Source organism: Quercus suber, unplaced genomic scaffold (assembly GCF_002906115.3).
Source record: "Quercus suber isolate HL8 unplaced genomic scaffold, Cork oak 2.0 scaffold_614, whole genome shotgun sequence".
NCBI classification, from domain to species: domain Eukaryota; kingdom Viridiplantae; phylum Streptophyta; class Magnoliopsida; order Fagales; family Fagaceae; genus Quercus; species Quercus suber.
Window position 1 is genome coordinate 65,965 of NW_027070057.1, and position 19,910 is coordinate 85,874.

At 35.9% G+C, this 19,910-nt stretch overlaps 2 protein-coding genes across 2 annotated transcripts; one reads left to right on the top strand and one right to left on the bottom strand.

The window, feature by feature from the left end:
• Positions 1-5,837: 5,837 nt before the first annotated feature.
• LOC112034271 (uncharacterized) lies at positions 5,838-10,325 on the bottom strand. Its single transcript, XM_024067090.2, has 5 exons — positions 10,063-10,325; positions 9,856-9,948; positions 7,568-7,696; positions 7,374-7,469; positions 5,838-6,274 (listed from the first exon to the last, which is right to left on the bottom strand). The coding sequence occupies exons 1-5, from the start codon at positions 10,076-10,078 to the stop codon at positions 6,012-6,014; spliced, it is 597 nt and encodes a 198-aa protein (XP_023922858.2). The 5' UTR covers positions 10,079-10,325; the 3' UTR covers positions 5,838-6,011.
• A 1,280-nt stretch (positions 10,326-11,605) lies between these two features.
• On the top strand, positions 11,606-18,523 carry LOC112034246 (uncharacterized). Its single transcript, XM_024067054.2, has 4 exons — positions 11,606-11,910; positions 11,993-12,233; positions 14,044-14,196; positions 17,566-18,523. Exons 1-4 carry the CDS (start codon positions 11,734-11,736, stop codon positions 18,264-18,266), a joined length of 1,272 nt encoding a protein of 423 aa, XP_023922822.2. The 5' UTR covers positions 11,606-11,733; the 3' UTR covers positions 18,267-18,523.
• The last annotated feature ends 1,387 nt before the right edge of the window (positions 18,524-19,910 follow it).

Sequence of the window (19,910 nt, forward strand, 5' to 3'; positions counted from 1 at the left end):
TGCTTCAACTCCAAACCTGTCACGGCGAACAGTGATCCGAGTGGCGGGGATAAAGGATGATGAACGCAGTGAGGGTGGTGATCTTAAGGGAGATAACGAACTGATGGAATCGATGCTGAGGAGAAACGGAGGTGATGATACGGAACAAGGAGTGGAGTCTGTTGTCGGTCCGATGGATGACCTCCCTATCATTAATGCGATTCTGCAATATCCGGAGGGCAGTAATGGGACCAATACAGATATGGAAACAAATTTGAATAGTCTGACAGTTTCACATTTGGTCAACAACGTGCAAGAAGCGGATTTTTAGGAGCAGTTAAAGGGCATTGATGATGAGTTGAAGAAATATGATCACGTAGAGGGATTTAAGGGCTCAGAGGTAGTGACCACTTTAGAGGAAGGCTCGGGCAGTCAACGAAGCAAACTTTAAGCGGGCTTAAGTCATTGGGTTTAGACTTAATTGCGGTTATGGCCCAAGATGAAGGAAAAATAAAATCTAGAGGCTGGGTCCGCGGAGCTAGAATTATTAGTGAGCCCATAGTGCAAAGTTTATCTCTGTTAACAAAAAGAACACATAGAGACGAGGAAGAGGAAGACAGTGTACTGGAGGTGAGTAAGAAGAAGGTGGCCAAGGAAAATACAATGACAACAGTGGAGGCTGGTTCCCAACCCCGCCGACACCAATGATTCTTTTAGCATGGAACTGCCGGGGACTTGGGAACCGTCGAGCAGTTGGTGAGCTTATAGACTTAGTGCAAGCAAAAGGTCCCACAATTGTGTTTTTATCGGAAACATGGTCGGATAGAGAACATATGGAATGGGTTCGGTGTCAGTTAAAGTTTGATGGGTGTTTTACAGTTTCTAGCGGTGGAAGAGGGGGAGGATTGGCTATGTTATGGAGGGATGGAGATGTAGTATGGGTTGACAGCTTCTCAAATTATCACATTGACGTCATTGTGCATGGGCGTACGGTGAGTGCATGGCACTTGACGGGATTCTATGGGGAGCCTGAGACATCTAGAAGAAGTGAAGGGTGGGATATGTTACGCATGCTTTGCTCAAAACCAAAACTACCGTGGTGTGTTTTCGGTGATTTTAATGAACTATTGGAGGTGAGTGATAAGAGTGGAAGGGGGTGCCACGGTCCCATAATCTCATGCATTCCTTTCGAGAAGTGTTAGATGAAGGTGGTTTCGTTGACTTAGGGTACACAAGACCGGATTTTACGTGGCATGGAAGACGGAGGGGTGAGTTGGTATGGGAGCAGCTGGACAAAGGTGTTGCCAACTACGAATGGTTAGATCGATTTCCCATGGGTAGAGTTAAACACCTCCATTGCTTCACGTCTGATCACAGACCTTTGCTACTTACCCTTGATCCAAATGGGGAGAGTAAAAAATGGAAGCGTAAGCCATTTAGGTTTCAAGCGATGTGGACGGTAGACCCGGGATGCAAAAACACGGTGGCTAGAGCATGGGCAACTCATGTGGATAGCACTCCTATGCATATAGCTACTGTGAAGCTTAAAAGCTGCAAGAAGAAGTTGAAAAAGTGGAGTCAGCTCCACTTTGGTAATGTGAAGAAACAGATAAAGGAAACAAAAGAACTTTTCTGGTAGGCAGAAGCTAATTCGGTTAGAGATGGGAACTATCAGGAAGTGGTAACACTAAAGGCATAACTAAACAAGCTTTATGACAAAGAAGAACAGATGTGGCATCAAAGGTCTAGAGTTTAATGGATTAAGAGTGGAGATAGGAACACCAAGTTCTTCCATGGAATAGCCACTCAAAGAAAACGAAGTAATTTCATCAAGGGACTCAGGGACAATAGTGGAGTTTGGCAAACAAAGGAAGGAGTGATTTCAAAGATGCTTGTTGACTTCTATGCGGGTTTATTCACAACATCCAATCCACATAATTTAGAGAGCATTTTAGAAGGTGTCCAAGAAGTGGTAACGTGGGAGATTAATGCCAAGCTTACAGCCCCATACACAGGAGAAGAAGTGGAATGTGCCATAAAAGAAATTGCTCCCTTAAATGCCCCTGGACCGGATGGTATGCCTCCACTCTTTTATCAAACTTATTGGTCAGATGTGGGAATGGATATTACTCAAGCTATGTTATCTTGCCTTAATTCTGGATCTATCTTAAAGTCAATTAATCATACTTTTATTGCTTTGATTCCAAAAGTAAAAAATCTAGAAAGAGTGTTAGAGTTTAGACCTATAAGTTTATGCAATGTGATTTACAAAATTGTCAGTAAAGTTATTGCAAATAGGTTAAAACCTACGCTAAATAACATCATCTCAGAAACTCAAAGTGCTTTCATTGCTGAGAGGTTGATTACTGATAACATTTTGATTGCTTATGAATCATTGCATCATATGAAGACAAGTTGTATAGGAAAAATAGATTTCATGGCTCTAAAGCTTGACATGAGCAAAGCGTATGATAGGGTGGAATGGGTTTTCTTGGAGAAAATTCTGTTGAAGATGGGTTTTCATAGATCTTGGGTGTCGCTAATTATGGAGTGCATCTCTACTGTATCTTATTCCATCTTGGTGAATGGGGAGCCACAAGGAATGATTTCACCAACTCGAGGAATTAAACAAGGGGATCCTTTGTCTCCTTATCTATTTCTTTTTTGTGCAGAAGGTCTAAACTCTACATTAAGAAGAGCCGCAGATAATGGGGAGATTCATGGCTTCTCAATTTGCAGAAGGGGATCGAAGCTAACCCATCTCTTTTTTGCAGATGATTGCCTTTTATTTTGTAGGTCCACCTTGGAGGAATGTGAGAAAATAAAAGAACTCCTAGCCACCTATGAAGCAGCATCAAGTCAAGTAGTGAATAAGGAAAATACTACTCTTTTCTTCAGCAAAAACATAGGTGATGCTACCCAAGAAGCAATTAAGGAATCTCTAGGCCTTCTAGCAATTCAGCATTATGAGAAGTATTTGGGATTACCTTCTTTTGTAGGAAGGAATAGGAAGGAATGCTTTACACAAATTAAAGAACACATTTGGTCAAAAATGCAAGGATGGAAAGAAAAGTTGCTTTCACAAGTCGGTAGGGAGATTATGATAAAGGCCGTTATCCAATCAATTCCAACATACTCAGTGAGTGTATTTAAGCTTCCGGTAAGCCTTTGTAAAGACATTGAGGTAGTGATTCGGAAGTTTTGATGGGGGCAAGGGGAGATAAAGAAGATTCATTGGGTGAATTGGAGTACTTTGTGTTCATCCAAATCTGTTGGTGATATAGGCTTTCGAGATATCCAAAATTTTAATAAGACAATGCTTGCAAAGCAGGTTTGGTGGTTGTACCACAAAAGGGATACTTTATTATACAAAGTCCTAAGTGCTAAATACTTTCCAGAGGGTAGCATTTTGGAGGCCCCTATCTCTTCGAATGGGTCCTATGCGTGGAAAAGTATCTTACAATCTAGAGAGGTGATTCTAAAAGGTGTTGTTTGGAGGGTTGGGGATGGGCGTTCTATTAGTGTTTAAGAGCATAAATGGCTTCCTGAACCTGGAAGAGGCAAGATAGTTTCACCAAGGTTGGATGCAAGTGTAGAGAAAGTCTCTGATCTTTTCTATCCTAATACTATGGAGTGGAATATTGAGTTGCTAGAGAGCTCCTTTTATCCATGGGAAGTGGAGACAATAAGGAGGATTTATGTGAGCAAGTTGCATCAAGTGGACTATCTTGTGTGGCCTTTGTCTCCTGATGGAAGCTACACGGTCAAAATAGCTTACCACATGCTTGCATCTAAGGTGCTTAACTCTTCTCCTTCTTCCTCAAATGGGATGGCTGGAATGTGTGGAAAAGAATTCGGAAGATCAGAACTCCCCAAAAAATCAAGCACTTCATTTGGAGAGCAGCAAAGGACTCACTACCCATAAAGCAAAACCTGGTATGTCGGCAAATCCCAGTGGACGAGACCTGTTCACTTTGTGAAGAACACCAGGAAACGATTTTACACGTGCTATGGCTATGTGACCATGCGAAGGCGGTTTGGAAATCGAGTTTCTGCTTCGCCAAACTGTATCAGAGGGTTTTTAGATCTTTCTTGGATCTTTTTGACGCTGTTTTCGAGCTTGGGTCTGTCTTCAACGTGGTTGTTTTCACCACAACCGCATGGAGTCTATGGCAGCGTCGGAATAAACTTCGCGAGCAACAGCCAACGTGGCCCCTTCATGAGATCAACAAACGAGTAAAGAAGATGGTGATGGAGTTTTTTGACGTCCAAAAACAAGCCCCTAGTCCAGTTTCACGATCAACTTGGGTTGGCTGGTCCCCACCACCAGTGGGTGTTTACAAAGCAAATTTTGATGCGGCGTTGTTTGAGCATTGCAATTGTGCTGAACTTGGAGTGGTGGTAAGGGACTGTAACGGCACTGTGATAGGAGCTTTGAGCCAAAGAATCTCGCTGCCACAATCAGTAGAGCACGCTGAAGCTCTAGCGGCAAGTCGAGCTGTTACACTGGCCAGGGAGTTGTGTCTATCTCAAATGGTTTTTTTAAGAAGATTGCCAAAAGGTAATTGCAGCCATAAACTCGACGGGAGCATGCCACACTCTGTTCGGCCATATTATAGATGAGATTCGTTGTCTTGGTTCTCCTCTAGTTAGTAGTTGTTTTGTACTCACTCGTAGGGGGGGTAATAAAATAGCCCATACCCTAGCTAGAAGAGCAGTTCTAACTGCAGATACTGATGTTTGGGTAGAAGAGCTACCCAGTGATGTGGATGATGTATTCCATACTGATATTATCCAATAAAACTCACTTACTTCTTCCTCAAAAAAATAAATAAATAAAAATTACCCAACCAAAATAATTTTAAAACAAAAAAAAAATTAAAAATCAGATTTTTATTTTTTTTTTTGCCTATTTGTTAACGTAATGATTATTTTTTTACTAGAATATTGCTAACCAAATTAGTAGTTAGCCATCTATACTAAAAAACTAATTAGTGTCTTGGTTTAATAATAAAGAGAAATCATTAGAAGCGGATGTTATAAGTTAAAACAACCTCTAAAAAAAAAATGTAGTTGACCAAATTCCTAAACAAATTCAAATTCTTGGAACCATTTAAAATTTACGGTTATTTGTACCCACCAACAATTATGGGGCTGTTTGCAATGTACATCCTACAATTAACGCCTTAATTCAAAATTAATGTTCACTCCACCATCCAAAATTAGTATTTATTCTTGGAACCATTTAAAATTTATGGTTATTTGTATCCACAAACAATTATGGGGCTGTTTGCAAAGTACGTCCTACAATTAACAGCTTAATTCAAAATTAATGTTCACTCCACCATTCAAAATTAGTTTTTTTTTTTTTGGATGAGGTAGAGTTTCAATCTATAGCATTTGTCATTGATGATTACCTTTTGTCATAGATTAAAACACCAATTGGGTTTTGGTGTAAGCAAGGATAGAACTTCAGATTTTTTATTCGACAATAAGAAACTTTACTAGTTAAACTAACTAAAACCCACTCCCAAATTAGTATCTAAATTAACAAGTTAGTAAGTAGATTAATTTCTAATTAAAATGTTGATTGTAAAATTTTCATACTTTAAGGTTACATTGCAAATTTTCCTATAATTTAGGATGAATGGTTCAATAATTCTATGTTAATCTATATGGTACTGTATATATAATAGATTAATTGAAAATTAGTGCTGACTGTAGAATTTTTTTTTTTTTTAGATAAAAAAATTTAATTTAGTTAGTACAATATAAACTGCTCACTCTTGGCACCTAAAACAAAGCAAAGACAGTTAAATATGTCAGAAACACTGGAATGAAAGAGAAGGGGGAAAAAGGAAATGAAAATGAAGTGATTTATAGATGGTGTGAAACTTTGCCATTGTGTGAATTGTATTATGTGAAGGATAATTACAATAAAGCATGAGATTTTTTAAGAAAAAGGAGAAAAAACCCCTGCATTTCAGTACAATCTACTGAAGTTCAAGCACCAACCGTCATATAATCTAACACTAAGTTTTCACAGAGCTTGGTTTGCTAGTCCTGAGGTATCTTTTTTGACTTGGAACTGCTACTGTGGACCCTTTCTTTCCTCTAAGGTCGCCCTTACTATCATCAGCATCCTTGGATTTCCTTGTGTGAACAGTACATTCAGTGATGTTGCTCGAGATAATCTTACACTGTGCATGTCTGCTTTGAACCAAGTTGTGGTTCTTCAAACCTGAAGGTCGTTTTGCTTTGATGCTATTTTTATTCCCAATCATCATGTCATTATCTGAATAGAAATTTACCAAATGCCAAGAGTTAAAAAGGCTGCAAATAGATCATAGGTGAGGTTAAATTTGTCTCAATGTGTGAGTGTTGATGTTGATGACACTTGCATTAGGAAATAAGTTACGCCGCAGTCTCAACAAGTACATTTTAGATTCAATTTCCTTAAGTTAATTCTTTCTCTTCCTAAAGCATAATGATAAAACTTTGGAAAAAGTTTGGTTCCAAACATGTTTAAGCTATCTTGCTCCAACCTATAACATGGCAATCAAAGAGACCATCCATTTGTAATTTTAGTCACATGACTGATTTAAAAAGTCATGTGACTGATTTAAATATTAGACATGGATTGTATTATAATTTGCCAGGAAAAGCCAAGCTTTGTCCTAAAATTTTATCCCCACCAGAAGAAAAATGATTGGACTCTTAGCTTCCATCTACAAAAAGTGAATTATCTTAGCATCTCTCTCTCTCTAGGCTTCTGTATGTAGCCAAAGATTCTTCCCACAATTGTAGTTCATCACTGCATACGGATTGACATGTTCCAGTGAAGAATTCTTCAAAGGTCTCTATCATTGCAGTTAAAAGCAAACCTTAACCATTGTGAGATGTCGCTATGCCATATCTATTGTAGTTTTTGGTTGAATTTATAAGTTATCGTGAAACATGGATGGTTGTTATGTGCTGCACACACAGAAAAATATGTCCCTGATTTGTTTTGGGATGATCTTACTATTTTAGAAGTTGTGATGAAGATAATAACAATCTTGTGCTACAAAGTGCAAACACCTAGTTGTTTAGATTTTTTTAAAAACTTCCCCTAAGATAGTCAATTCAGAAAGTATCATAATGAAAAATTGTGATTACACAAACTGCCAGATATTATGATGACGATGATGATAATAATAATAATAATAATTTCCCTCTGTATTATATTTTATTTCTTAAAAATTCTCTAGAATTTTATTTGGGAGAAATTATTCCCATATTGTCCATATAAGGTCATTAATAACTAATAGAACCTAATTGCAAGAACTGAATGAGATAGATAAATAAAGAAAAGGAAAAAGTAAAATTATAATGAAGTAGTTATGTGAAATTACCTGGACTAGATAAGACAGCACGTGGACGCAGGATTGAGCTGGCTCTAATACTTATTTTATCATCCTCATCAATCTTTTTGTCAATTTCCCCTGCTTCTGTTGATCAACAGAGGAGGATGTCATAACTGTAAGATATCTCTATGCAAAAATACATGCAGGATTTTTTTCCAGAAATCTGTGGGGCAAAACCAAACCTTCAGATGCAGAAATTGTGGGCATAATCAAACTTTCAGATACAGAAGTTGTTGACACAAGTACGTTTGGTACATAAGACTTTGGAATTTTTGCAGCATATGCTGGAGAAATTTCTTCATGTTCGTTAGCTGAAATGGGGAGGAGAGGAAGAAGAATAAGAAAAAGAAGTTAAGGATTATATTTTAAAACCCAACTACCATTCAATCTACTGAAAGTAAACATAGATATAGTTTTACCAAAAAAAAGAAAAGATAGAAGTTTAACAAACTTCATCACAGCAGTTAGAGGTCTTAAATTTAAAACAATACTCTTGTGATAATTTTTCAATTTAAAATTGTTGGTTTCATGTATCAATTGACCTCATAAATTATCAGTGTTCAGACAGAAATCAGTGACATTTGAACCAAGGCTAGTTTTGTTTCAACTTCCAAAGAGGATAAAATATCATCAGGAAAGATGTATCAAAGCTTTGTCTCAGGAGGTAAACCACAGGAGGACTTTGCACTTGCCTTTAGCATTTTAGAAAATATTTCTTGGATTGCAAGTGATAAAACATTCTGGCTAGTCTGGTTGTGAGATGCTGCTAAGGGAAAATATATTTATGGGACCTGTAAGTCACTCTGATCAAAGTTTGATGCAAGAAACTACACAAACTAGTGACAGTAAATTTCCCTAATGTTAACTACCTCTGTAAATTTTATTTGATTTAATTGCCATTTTGGTTCTTAACCTTTGCATAATGTTTCAAAATGGTCTCTAACCTTTCAAATGTCATTTCATTCTTAGTGTCAAAATAGTAATTGCTGTTAAGTAGTGGATGGAAGTGTGCCTCGTTGATTGCAATAAGGTTTCGAATTGTGATCAAGTAATTTTACTAATGTAAATCCAGTACATCTCTGCTTGTCAGATCAGACTTTTTCATCCACTACTTTTCAATAATGACTACTTTGATACAAGAACAAAAGGTTAGGAACTAAAATAACACATTTAATAGGTTAGGAACCATTTTGAAATATGGTGCAAATGTTAGGACTAATATGGTAACTAAACCTTTCTTTATATACCATAATTACTTTAGAAGGGGTTGGGCCAAAAAGATCCTCATAATGCACATTTGGCAACTGACCCTTCTTCGGTCACTGGGTCCTAGGGCCACAACGATCAACCCATCTCAGGAGGATGTAACTGCATTACTGTACTCCTGTAGGAATCTTCCCTTTGGCCGGTCAGTATGATACTCTGATCCCCCTCAAAATGAGGGCCTCACATCGGCATTTTATCATGCCCTACCAATTGTCAATCACATTTAATACGATTGAACTTGTTCCATGCGCCTACAGTTTTGAGGTCCGAAGGTCCGAAAGGCCAAGAGAACAATCAACAGACAGGCCAAAAAGCCTGATCTTGGGGGATAATTCCCCTGTCACTATTGGCTCTACCTGTTTTGCTGACTTTAACCTTTAGGGCCTCCTTGGCCAGCCTCCTCCACAGGTTGGCCTTGGTTGTACTAAGTTTTTTCTTGGCAGGGTGTTAGTACACCAGCAGAAAAACACCTGTGCTGCGTCCTTACTGCACTTCCAAGTTTTTTAATACACTCACCTATGACTTCTGTAATTCATTCTCTAGTACTTTTGCATTGCATTCTCACAAGCTTTAATTTTTAATTTTTAATCTTCCCGCATAGTTGGCATCTCCCAATGTTTCCAACAGAGATATACAGAGTTTTAATCCACCCTCCCCCAATCCAATTATCTAAAAAAAGAAAAGAAATCTTCCCAACTACCTGCCAAACCAGGGCCCAGTTAAAACCGGGATGTTTCCAAACAAAATGGTTAGTACTCATGTTTCTCTGATGTTTCTTATTTATTTTTCAGTCAATTTCATAGCAAATGCAATATAGAGTTGGCACAGTAACACAAGATAATATTTAGATGGAACTTTACGTTGCTCGATCCATCGGATTCTTTTGACTAAGTCAAAAGGTAATTGGATTTATTTTAATTTATTTTTTAAAAAAGTCAAAAGGTCCTACTGAAGCTGATACTGTCTTCATCATACCTTGGCAGAAAAAAGATAAAACAAGATTATTCAAATTTCACCCAAATAACCAATTCCCATATAGATGATCTAAATTTTAAAACAACCAAAAATCTCAGGGCTGTTTCACAAGGCGATTATAACTCAATAATAATAATAATAATAATAAACTAAAAATAGGATTAAATTAAGTTAATAATAAAAAGGAAGTTTAAAAAGAAGAAATAGGAAAGAGAGGAGCAAGTAATACCTGGAAAAGAAGAATCATCATTCAATGGAAGCAAAGAAGGTCCCTTGAAATCCTCTTGATCGTCTTGTTCCCTGACTTTCACCTTTGGATACACTTGAAGATTCCAAATAAAACAACAAAACCCAATTCAGTATTCAAGAAAACTTGTACAACAAACAAAACAAAAACCAAAGAAAAAGAAGAAGACCAAGATGAAAAAAACCAAACTTGTTGTTTCTTCCATTTTTTGGTGGTTGGTGCTGAGAGTCGTGAGTCTTGAGCTTATTATTATATTAAGCAACCAAGAAAAAAAGCATGGTATGGAGGGAAAGAAAGCCAAAAACACGGAAAGCAAGAGTTGTTGACTGGTGCGGATATTCGACAGAGAAAGGGTGTGAATTTGGAACTAACTGTGCTTTTTGTTGCGTCTTTGTTTTGATTGATGATTGCGGAAAGGAAAGGAAAGGAAATAGTAAATAGTAATAGAATACGAAACGAATCGAATCACTCCTCTGTTGGGTCAAACTCAACACGCCAAAATGACGCCTTCCTTTTCCGCCTGCTCTCTTTTAAAATTTTAAACTTTTGGCTTATTTAGCCTCCCAAATGGAAATGGAAATGTCAACGCTTTTGTAGTTCTGTGCTCTCTTTTTATTTCTGGCTGAATTCACACTAACTTTTTCAATCAAGATGTACAATTTCAAATCTCTCTAGAATCATCAACCATATAGGACTGGTTTTTTTTTTCTTTTTTTTTTTATAAAAAAAATTATGTGCTGTCTGACTACATTTTAGTTTACTATAAAAGTTAAAAAAATAATAGGGACAATCATTAAATGCTGGCTGAATGAATAAATTTTCAGATTCACATGTCGCTGCATGGTTGACTATTTGATTTGGGTGTGTTTTATAATTTGTCGGATTGTTTGTAAAGTTGTGCTTCTTTGATTTCATAAGCGATAAGTGTGTCTTCAATAGAGAAAAATTGTTATGTTATTATCAGCAATTATTATTTCAACTATTACTAGTGTGTAGAATACCCTTTTATTATCTTCATACAAACAAAAACAAAATTCTCCTTATATTATTATTTCTCATAATTATTGTAGCATGAACCTTTTTTTTTTTTTAATACTCAAAGGGGAGGGAGGAAATGAAACTCAACACTACAAGTCAATACAAAAACTGCATGCGGCAATTTGTACCGCAGAACAGTATATAAGCCCACAAACGCACATCACCACAATCGATATGAGACTAAAGGTTTATTTTGATACTTTGGGGAGGGGGGGAAATAGCATGAACCCTTTTAAATTTGTGTTCTATGTTGCATTTGGTACGAAATTGACGGAAGAACAAGGTACCGAATCAATGCAACATATTCAATTTTTTTTAAATACTTCTACATGATTTACAAACAAACAAATATATATATATATATATATGGGGTAATGTTTGAACATCTTCAATAATAAAGGTTACAAATAAGAGAAGAGAATTTTTTTTTTTTTGAAATTAAAAAAAAAAAACATTCAAATAGGATTAACAGCATTTAAAGCACACCTTTTAAAATAGAATTGGTATATTTTTTGGATAAAATTGGATAACCTCTTCATGATTTTTTCCACATCAAAAAGAGCCGTCTTAAAAAAAAAAAAATACAAAATGAAATCATTTAAATTACAGTAAACAAAACAAAGTAAAAATCATAAATCATTCTATCATTTAGCTCCAAAAAAAAAAAAAAAATCATAAATCATGCTCATTAGTCAACTAAAACCCTGAGTTTTTTTTTTTTTTTTTTTTTAGGGGTTTAGGGTTTAGGGACCGTTGGCCATTTAGCTTAGTCCAAATTTTAAGAGAATTTGGGGTGATGGTGTGGCGAAGGTCAAGGTGGGCATGGAACTTCCGGCGAAGATTCTCGACAGCAATACGGCAGCGTGTAGAGGACGAAGGGACTGGTCATTCTCATCAGAGTGGTGGGGATCGGAGTCCCATGGTCACACCGTTTTCCGTTCTTCTTCCGACAAAGGAAACGGCGTCGTCTCCGTGCTCGCTTTCCCTTCCTCTAAACCTGTTAGCCTTGCACATTCTCATTCTCGTTCTCTCTCTCTCTTGATCAACAATTAAACTTGATTTAAATTTATTTTGGTTGCAGAGTGAAGTGCAGTGGCCTAGAATGGAGAGATGGTTACAGGAAAGGTATGCAGAGGTGTGTCCAGGATCAGGATCAGGACGTGGAGATGAGGAGCGTTTTCGGATACTCGGTTACCAATGGCGCGCTCTTCGCTTTAATGATGATACTCGCCAGAGCACTGTCAAAGTTATGTCTGCTTATCGCCAATCCGAACCCGCTTCAATCTGCCTTATGCAGCAGCCACATTGCCTTGCTGTTCCATGTAAATACCCTTTTTATTGTGTGTGTATATATATACATTCGATGATAATAAATGAATGGTTAAGATTAGATAGCTATGATACTAGGGTGCTGTACCCATGTCATGTTATAATTTTCAGAAATTACCTGTGTTGCCGTGTCATACCCTTACTTGTGTCCGTTTCCGTGCTTCCTAAGTTACAACAATGGGGGTGGAGGGGTTTGGGCCCTGGCCATTTTTGTGGGAAACGTCAGGAGCTGCTAGTTTTGCTACAAGACTCTTGCAAATGACCCTTAAGTCTTATTGTGGTGGTTCACATATTGGCATTTTGGGTTTTCTGGACCGCTTTTGGTATTGGTGAAGTTGTTAGGGCAGACTTGGAAGGTTTTGCAATAGGTTTTAGGGGTTTGTCAAAATACTAAATTAGCTCGGTAAATCATTGTAGGAGAATGGAGAGTGCTCTAAAGCAATTGATAGACCAAAAGATTAAAAATGTAGTTGTGGAGTGTGTTAGAGCGGTTGTGTCATCATCTGTAGACCTTTGGAGTATTCTTTTGAAAGTCTGAATTTGCAAAATCATTAGTTGGTGTAACCCCAGACTATAAAGGAACTCTGTCTGTGATAGTTGCTCACTTGTTCTTTGTGGCTTTTTTCCTCCCCTTCATGTTTTAGTGGATTCTGTCCTCTTAGATTCTTTGTTTCTTCTTCATTTCCTTGTCTTCTATATCTTCTCATCCGTTTCGAATTTTTTTTTTTTTTTTAAACTTTAAAAGAAGAAAAAGATAAAATCTGTTTCAAGTTAATCAATAAATGGAGAAAGTGAATAGATGTGCTTTTAATAAACAAATTTTCAGTTCTGTTCAATCTCATATGCATGCTTAACACTTGAGTATCTGATAGGTACTATGCTTGGAATTTTATTTTATTTTTTCTCTTTTTAGCAGGCAGATTGTATTTTCATCAACACTTGTTAATTACTTGTAGCATTTATGCACCTTATTGAATTTGAACCTCAAATATTAATGGCTCCTAAATAAGCTTTTCCTTTCATAATATCACTGTTATATTCTCAGAAAAAGAGAAAGAAAGGAAAGAAAAGAAACCTAGCAGCCACATTGTGGGTCTGTAATAGTTTGTACAACTTAAAAAAGTAGATGTCGGAAAACCCCATGTTTGGCTATGATTGAGGATCTATTTTGATTATTTTTCCCTTGCTTTATTTGCAGAATAATGAATGATTGTTGATTGAGGTTAAGTTTCTGTATTTCTACAGATCCTTGATTTGAAAGTCTTGGTACTTAGATACATGTGGGTGTGTTTATTTATCGATTCAAGCTGTACTACTGTTAGTGCTATACTGTATGAAATGCATGAGCAATAAAGATTTGTTAGTGAGTGAGTATGGAGTACTCTCACTGATAGAAATTAGTATATGACGAGAGGGAAGTCATTCTCATTTCTGAAACTGGTACAATTTTGGCAAATTGGAAATCTAGGCAGTTTATTTGTTGGATGCTGCACTTATTTGTGCTTTGAATTTTTTTTTTTTTTAAATCTTTTTCTGTGTGTGTGTTGATCAAAGACTATAGATCTCTGTTTCTTGTCATGATAGATGTGCTAGTTGATCTTTGGTTACGGTATTGTCTTTATCTTCAATAGAGTTTGACAATATGGTACCTTTTGCGTCTGTATGTGATGTTGATTGCTCCTACATTTCAAATAAAGATTCCTGAATGAATTGAACCATTGCTACACCTTTTTTGGTCAGAATTTGTTCTTTTTAATTTTTAAAGAAATTGAAGTAACCTTTTGGTCTCTTTACATTTTGCAGATCTGAAGAGTATGGTATCAGTTGGGTTGTCAACTATAGCATCTTGTGGTTATGATATCATTAATGCAGTGCATGGGAAGAAAACAATGAATATCTTATGTATTGGTCATGGTGGGGGAAGCTTACCATTATTTTTGGCTAGTAAAATCAAAGGTGAGAAAATATCACTTACCCATTGTTTATGTGCTGTGCTTTTCTTCTATTGGTGTCAGAGGTAGTTTGAAATTTAATGAACATTTTGTTTTTTCTGAAGTTAAAAATAAAAATAAAAATAAAAAAGAAAGAAAAGAAAATCATCAAATATTTTATTTTGAGTGTATTGATTCTACTGTGATTTCACATCACCCTTCAATACGAATTAGTAAAAGCAATATCTCCTTGCATAATATGATTCCAAACATTCATGATCTAGATGAATGAGTCGAATTGTGTGTCTGTTCGAAAGTAGCATCATTGCTATGACTTTGAGGGCATATGCTCTATACAGCAAGCACAAAAATAAAAGGAGCTGTTGGATCTTGCTTAGTGCTGCTGTAACTTTTTTTCTGATCAGTAAGTATAATTGCTTAATTGAAAAAAGAACAAACACTTTATGTTCACGATGATGAACACAAAGGGTCAAAAAAAAATTACACAGCATAGCTAAGAGAATCATGAAATTCTAAAACGGGGGTACAATAAGTAAAGCCCCAAACCCAAGACTACTCAAATGGGTTGCAAATCAATAATAATTTCAACTGTTTGAGGAATCTTTTGACATTCTGAAACATGCGAGAATTGCGCTCCTTCCATGCTAACCGCATCAAACAAGATGGCATTAAATTCCAAACTACTGAGGAGTGCTTGCCAAACATATTCTTCCACCCAAATAATGAGGATGGCATTACCCAATGAACTCTAAACAAAGAGAAGACTTCACACCACAAGACAGAAGTAAAATCACAGTGAAGCAATAAATGACTCACCGTTTCCCCACTGCACTTACACAAACAAAACTAACCAACTTGCAGTGCTGCTATAACTTATCAACCAAAAAGCTCTATGTAGAACTTCAGCAGCAGCAAAAGTGTCTATTCTGAAGCTCTATTGCTTTGAATTATTTGTGTTTCTTTTTTCCCACTTGGGAGGTTATTAGGAAATCTAAAAATACATTTTATGTTAGATAATGATTCACAACTTGACCTTTTAGCCAAAAATATGTTTTTTTTTTTTTTCCTGGCTCTGTTGCTTTGAACTGCAAGCAGTGAATTCAAACATCCATAAAACATTGAAAAGTCTAAAAAGAACTTGAACCAGTTCTATCTCTCTGCCTGTGTGAAGCTGGATTGTCACAGGCTATATTCCAAATGTTTGGATATAGGATGTTTAAAGCACTAAGATTCTGCAGTAAGAACTCCTTCATCTTGAATGAGGAAACCTGCAGTTGAGCTAAAAGGTTCCAGAAAAGTAAAATTTTTAGTTCCCTTTCCTTCTTAATTTTTAATACATAGGAAGCAACCAAATGGGCTTTAATATTAGTTCTTTGAAAAAATAGAAGATGGATTTGTATGGTTTACATTAAAAGGTGGTCTGAATCATATTTTGCAATTCACGAGGACTAGTTTATTCTCAAATTCAGTACTCTTGAAATGAATCTGAGATCTGTTAATATGCTGCACAAATGACATTATTATATGCAAATTTTTAGCTTTCAAAAAGGTTCACAATTTCTGAAAGCCACACTTATGTCCAATGATGTATCTCTCTTCTCTTCTTTTGTTTCCATTCTGATCATTACTACAGATGCCAGGTGCCTGTCACTCAATAAACTTGAAGTCTTTATGTTTAAGTAATTACTTTTCAACAACAACCAAGCCTTAGTTCCCAAATTTTTGGGTTGGTTATGTATCCTAAATAGACTTGTCAGTGTTGGCCACATGTATTCCTTTTCGTCGTTCTATTCTATCCGAAGTTACACTTTTCATTACTTCCTTAAATGATATGTCATTTTTTTGTCCTCTACTCTTTTTTTTTGTCATTCCCTCTACTTGAATCAATTTACTCTTTTTTACTGGTGCATTAATCACTTTCCTCTAAACGTGATCAAACCATATTAAGGGTACTCTCCCTCATCATTTCATTAATACAAGCTATCCCTATCTTTAAACAAATTTCCTTATATTCATGATATAGTGACTAAATTTTACTCTAACCATTCACTTACCATAACCTTCCTTTTTTCTGGACTTGAAACTGGTTGTGAACAAAATATATGGCACTAAGCACGAACATAGACAAAGTTATTGATTAATTACTTTAGAAGAGGGATTTTAACTGTTTGCTACGTATCCTCAAAGTGGTAGGAAAATGGAACTTGCTGTTTTATTTTATACGTAGTTTTTATACATATGTTATGACTTTGCTTCATAATATTGCCTGTAGATTTTCTTTCCTTATGTCCTCTTGACATCCAAATGGTGCTCAGAGAAAAACCTCTGATGCTGTGTTGGAAATAAATTTGCATTTGCATACTTGTGTAATTTTGTTATTTTGAGAAGTATGTGAGAATTGTCTTTGTCATACACAGTGTGGTTAAGAGCACACTTGGTTGAAGTGAAGCTTGTTAAATGAATCATGCATCAAGCATGCTTTTCTAGTGCTTTTTGTAAAAGCATGAAGTGAAGCTTGTTAAATGAATCGTGCCTCAAGCATTCTTTTCTAGTGCTTTTTGAAAAAGCACAAATCATGTGCCTATGTGTAATTTTATATTTTTTAGCTAAAATATGAGTGATGAAATTTTACGGCCCAATCTTGAAGGAAAAGCACAAAGCATGCCTATGTGTGCTTTTTTAATTTTTAGCTAAAAAATATGAGCAATTAAATTTTACGGCTTGATCTTGAAGGAAAAGACATGGACCTTTGAATTATTATATAAATGCTATCTACTACATATACCTTTTTTGTTTACCTATCAAAGGATACAAACATGGATAATTTACAATTCTTGTGCTTTTTGGTGTTTGTGTTTTGAATATATTTTGATTGAAAGATATACTCCATTTTGATTTGTTGTCTTAGTTATTATTTTTATAAAGTATAAGAGAATTATATAAAATGTTATGTTTAAACTTAATGTGAATAGATTATTATCATATTGTCCATTGATTATTGATTTCAAATAACTATATAAAATTTTTAAGAAATTGGAATGACTTACATAAAATTTGAACTTACAAGCTTTGTGCAATTGCACTATCCATTTGAGTTAAATGGGAAAAATATATTACTATTTTTAATTTTTAACTTTTCTTTAGTATATGTTGTGAATATTTCTATTAGATGTTATTATGCATTATGTTTAGAAAATCTACTCTTTACTGCAATCAAGCTCGCACTTGTGCTATGTGTTTAGGTTCTAGGAGGCCTGTATGATTAAGTATGCTTGACACTTTTACCAACACTGGATATCCATTATATTTTTGTATTGAATGATTGGCAGCTGTTCCCTGTATACTTGACTCACAGTTTTTGTGCTCACTGCAGGTGCTGTTATTAACATAGTTGAAATTGATCCCCTTGTCATCTCAGCCTCAATCAAAGCTATGGGTTTTCCTGCTTTCTCAGTTATGACCCCATCAGGTGAGCGTGCCTTCTCCAAACCTAGTACTATTGATGAAGTACTGTGGAAAGGCATACATGAGAGGCTTTACCTCTATGAATCAGATGCTGAGAAATTTGTACTTGACAACACAAATCTATATGATATGGTCTTCATTGATGCGTATGATGGTGAAGACATCTTCCCTCGCAAGCTTTGGGACCCAAGTTCCCAATTTCTAAAATCTCTTAGTACTCAACTTCACCCTAGACATGGCACCGTGGTGGTGAACCTTCATTCAGATTCCGATATCTTGGATGTTGTTGGGTCTGCTCCATCTTTTCTTCAGCAAATTTTGCCAATGGGAAAGTATGTTTCTGGAATAGGCAGAGCGTACAAGGATGTGCTGGTTGGAAGTGGAAGTTGTGGGAAAGAAGGTTCTGGTTTGGGTTTTATTGTTTCAGTTCCTTGGGTGTGTAATACATCTCTGGTTGTGTGCAGAGGTCTTCGAACAAGTGGTGGTTATTCTAACAGGGATTTGGTTATGAACACTATCTCATCCAAATCCCTGGAAGTGGAAAATCTTCTAAACTTACCATTCTCATGCTTGCAGTATATAAAGAGAGGTTTTATATTAGTTGAATGATCTTTGAGTATTATAAAGTTAGTTATCTCAATTTTAGCAAACTGCAAGAGTATCTGGTTTTTTTTTTTTTTGGTTCTCCTATTCAACTTTATTTGAAATTTAGCACATGTTTATTGGGTGCTCCATCCATGCCCCATTCTTGGACTCTGTAGGGTTCTGTAGTTCCATTCCTTTATGGGAGAGTATGGCAAATTACAGAATTGAATCAATTTTGATATAAGATGAATGAAGGCTAAAATTGAATTTTCTTTATCTAATACGGAGTATCTAGTTTGTCTAGACTTAGTTTAGAATCAATTTTGGTGGACAAATGTATGTGAAAAATGCCAAATTTAAAAATTAAAACTATTTTTTTTTTTTTGGGTAGAAATATGCATGCGGGGAATCTGCATTTAAAAGCATCAAAATTTAAAAACTAGTTTTTAAGGGAATATATTTTCATTCAATTCTGAACTAGTTTTCTTTCCCCCACCCCCCCCCCCCCAAAAAAAAGAAAAAAGAAAAATAAATAAAATAATTTAAATATGCTACATTAGTCCTAATTTGTCAGATTCTATGACATGGCAAAAATATAAACCGAAAACAAAGAAAATTGGTTATGTTGTCCCTAATTGGTTTGCCCCTTTCCCTATAGTCTTCTAATTCATTCTTGACAGATCCGATTGGGTGTTAGTAATCTGGAGTAAAATAATTGGAACCATTTCTGGTCTAATGTGCTTGACATGCCTAAAGTGGTGCATTTTGTTTTTGTGTTTCATTTCCAATATACGTGTGTGCGTGATAGTTTTGATTTAGCAACGCACTGGATTTCTACCTTGTCATTTACATACCAACTGAGCTTGGCGTTTGATAATTAGAAAGTAAAGTTACAGAAATTAAAAATGCAAGAGAACATAGACACATGTTTTTTAACATGGAAACCCTCTATGTTTGGAGAGGGAGAAAACCACAAGCACAAATCAGTTGAATATTCCACTATTTTTTTTAGAATGGTTATAATGGAGTATTGTGTTATAGTTGAGAAAGAGAGAGGAGAAACAACAAAGTATGAAATAATAGGAGAAAAGGGGAGAGGGCTTCCGATGGATTGATTTTTCTTCCTTAGGTCCATCATTCTTTAATAGTAGTGTATGCATATATCACTTTTCTATTGGGTAAGGTGTTGTCTTTTCATTGAAGAATGACAAGGTAGAGTCTTGACAAAATAGGACAACATGCATTTGGTATTTCTATGCAATATGGCCAAACCTTGTAACATATGGTTGAAATTTGTTGATGTAGTTGTAATAGTCCTTGATTGATTTTGGCATTACTTTTACCCATCATCTTAGATACGTAGACAATAACTAATGGCTACATACTTTCTCATTTATACATAGCTTTTATCTCTCTCCCTTTCTTATTATTTTGGTATGCCTTGAACACGTGGTGATGTTGGATGGGCTATATAACCAATCTAATACCATCCCCACACAATGTGCAAGCTCTCTCCCCACATAGTACAAAATACAAAGCCCTTTGGCATTTGGATAGCAAAAACTTGACTTGGGTTAAGAAATAGACCTTTTTGGTTTAGTTGGACTAGATCTTAGGTAATAGTCCATTTTCTGAGACATTCATGATTGTAGAGGGTGTTTATCTATC

What these genes read in the sequence shown, in the direction of transcription:
- LOC112034246 (XM_024067054.2), top strand. Translation starts at nt 11,734, where the DNA reads ATGGAACTTCCGGCGAAGATTCTCGACAGCAATACGGCAGCGTGTAGA. An exon ending in CTTTCCCTTCCTCTAAACCT is followed by an intron (nt 11,911 to 11,992) that starts GTTAGCCTTGCA and finishes TTTTGGTTGCAG; the next exon opens with AGTGAAGTGCAGTGGCCTAG. An exon ending in TTTGGCTAGTAAAATCAAAG is followed by an intron (nt 14,197 to 17,565) that starts GTGAGAAAATAT and finishes TGCTCACTGCAG; the next exon opens with GTGCTGTTATTAACATAGTT.
- LOC112034271 (XM_024067090.2), bottom strand. An exon ending in CACAATTTCTGCATCTGAAG is followed by an intron (nt 7,470 to 7,567) that starts GTTTGGTTTTGC and finishes GTTGATCAACAG; the next exon opens with AAGCAGGGGAAATTGACAAA. An exon ending in TGCTGTCTTATCTAGTCCAG is followed by an intron (nt 6,275 to 7,373) that starts GTAATTTCACAT and finishes ATTTCTATTCAG; the next exon opens with ATAATGACATGATGATTGGG.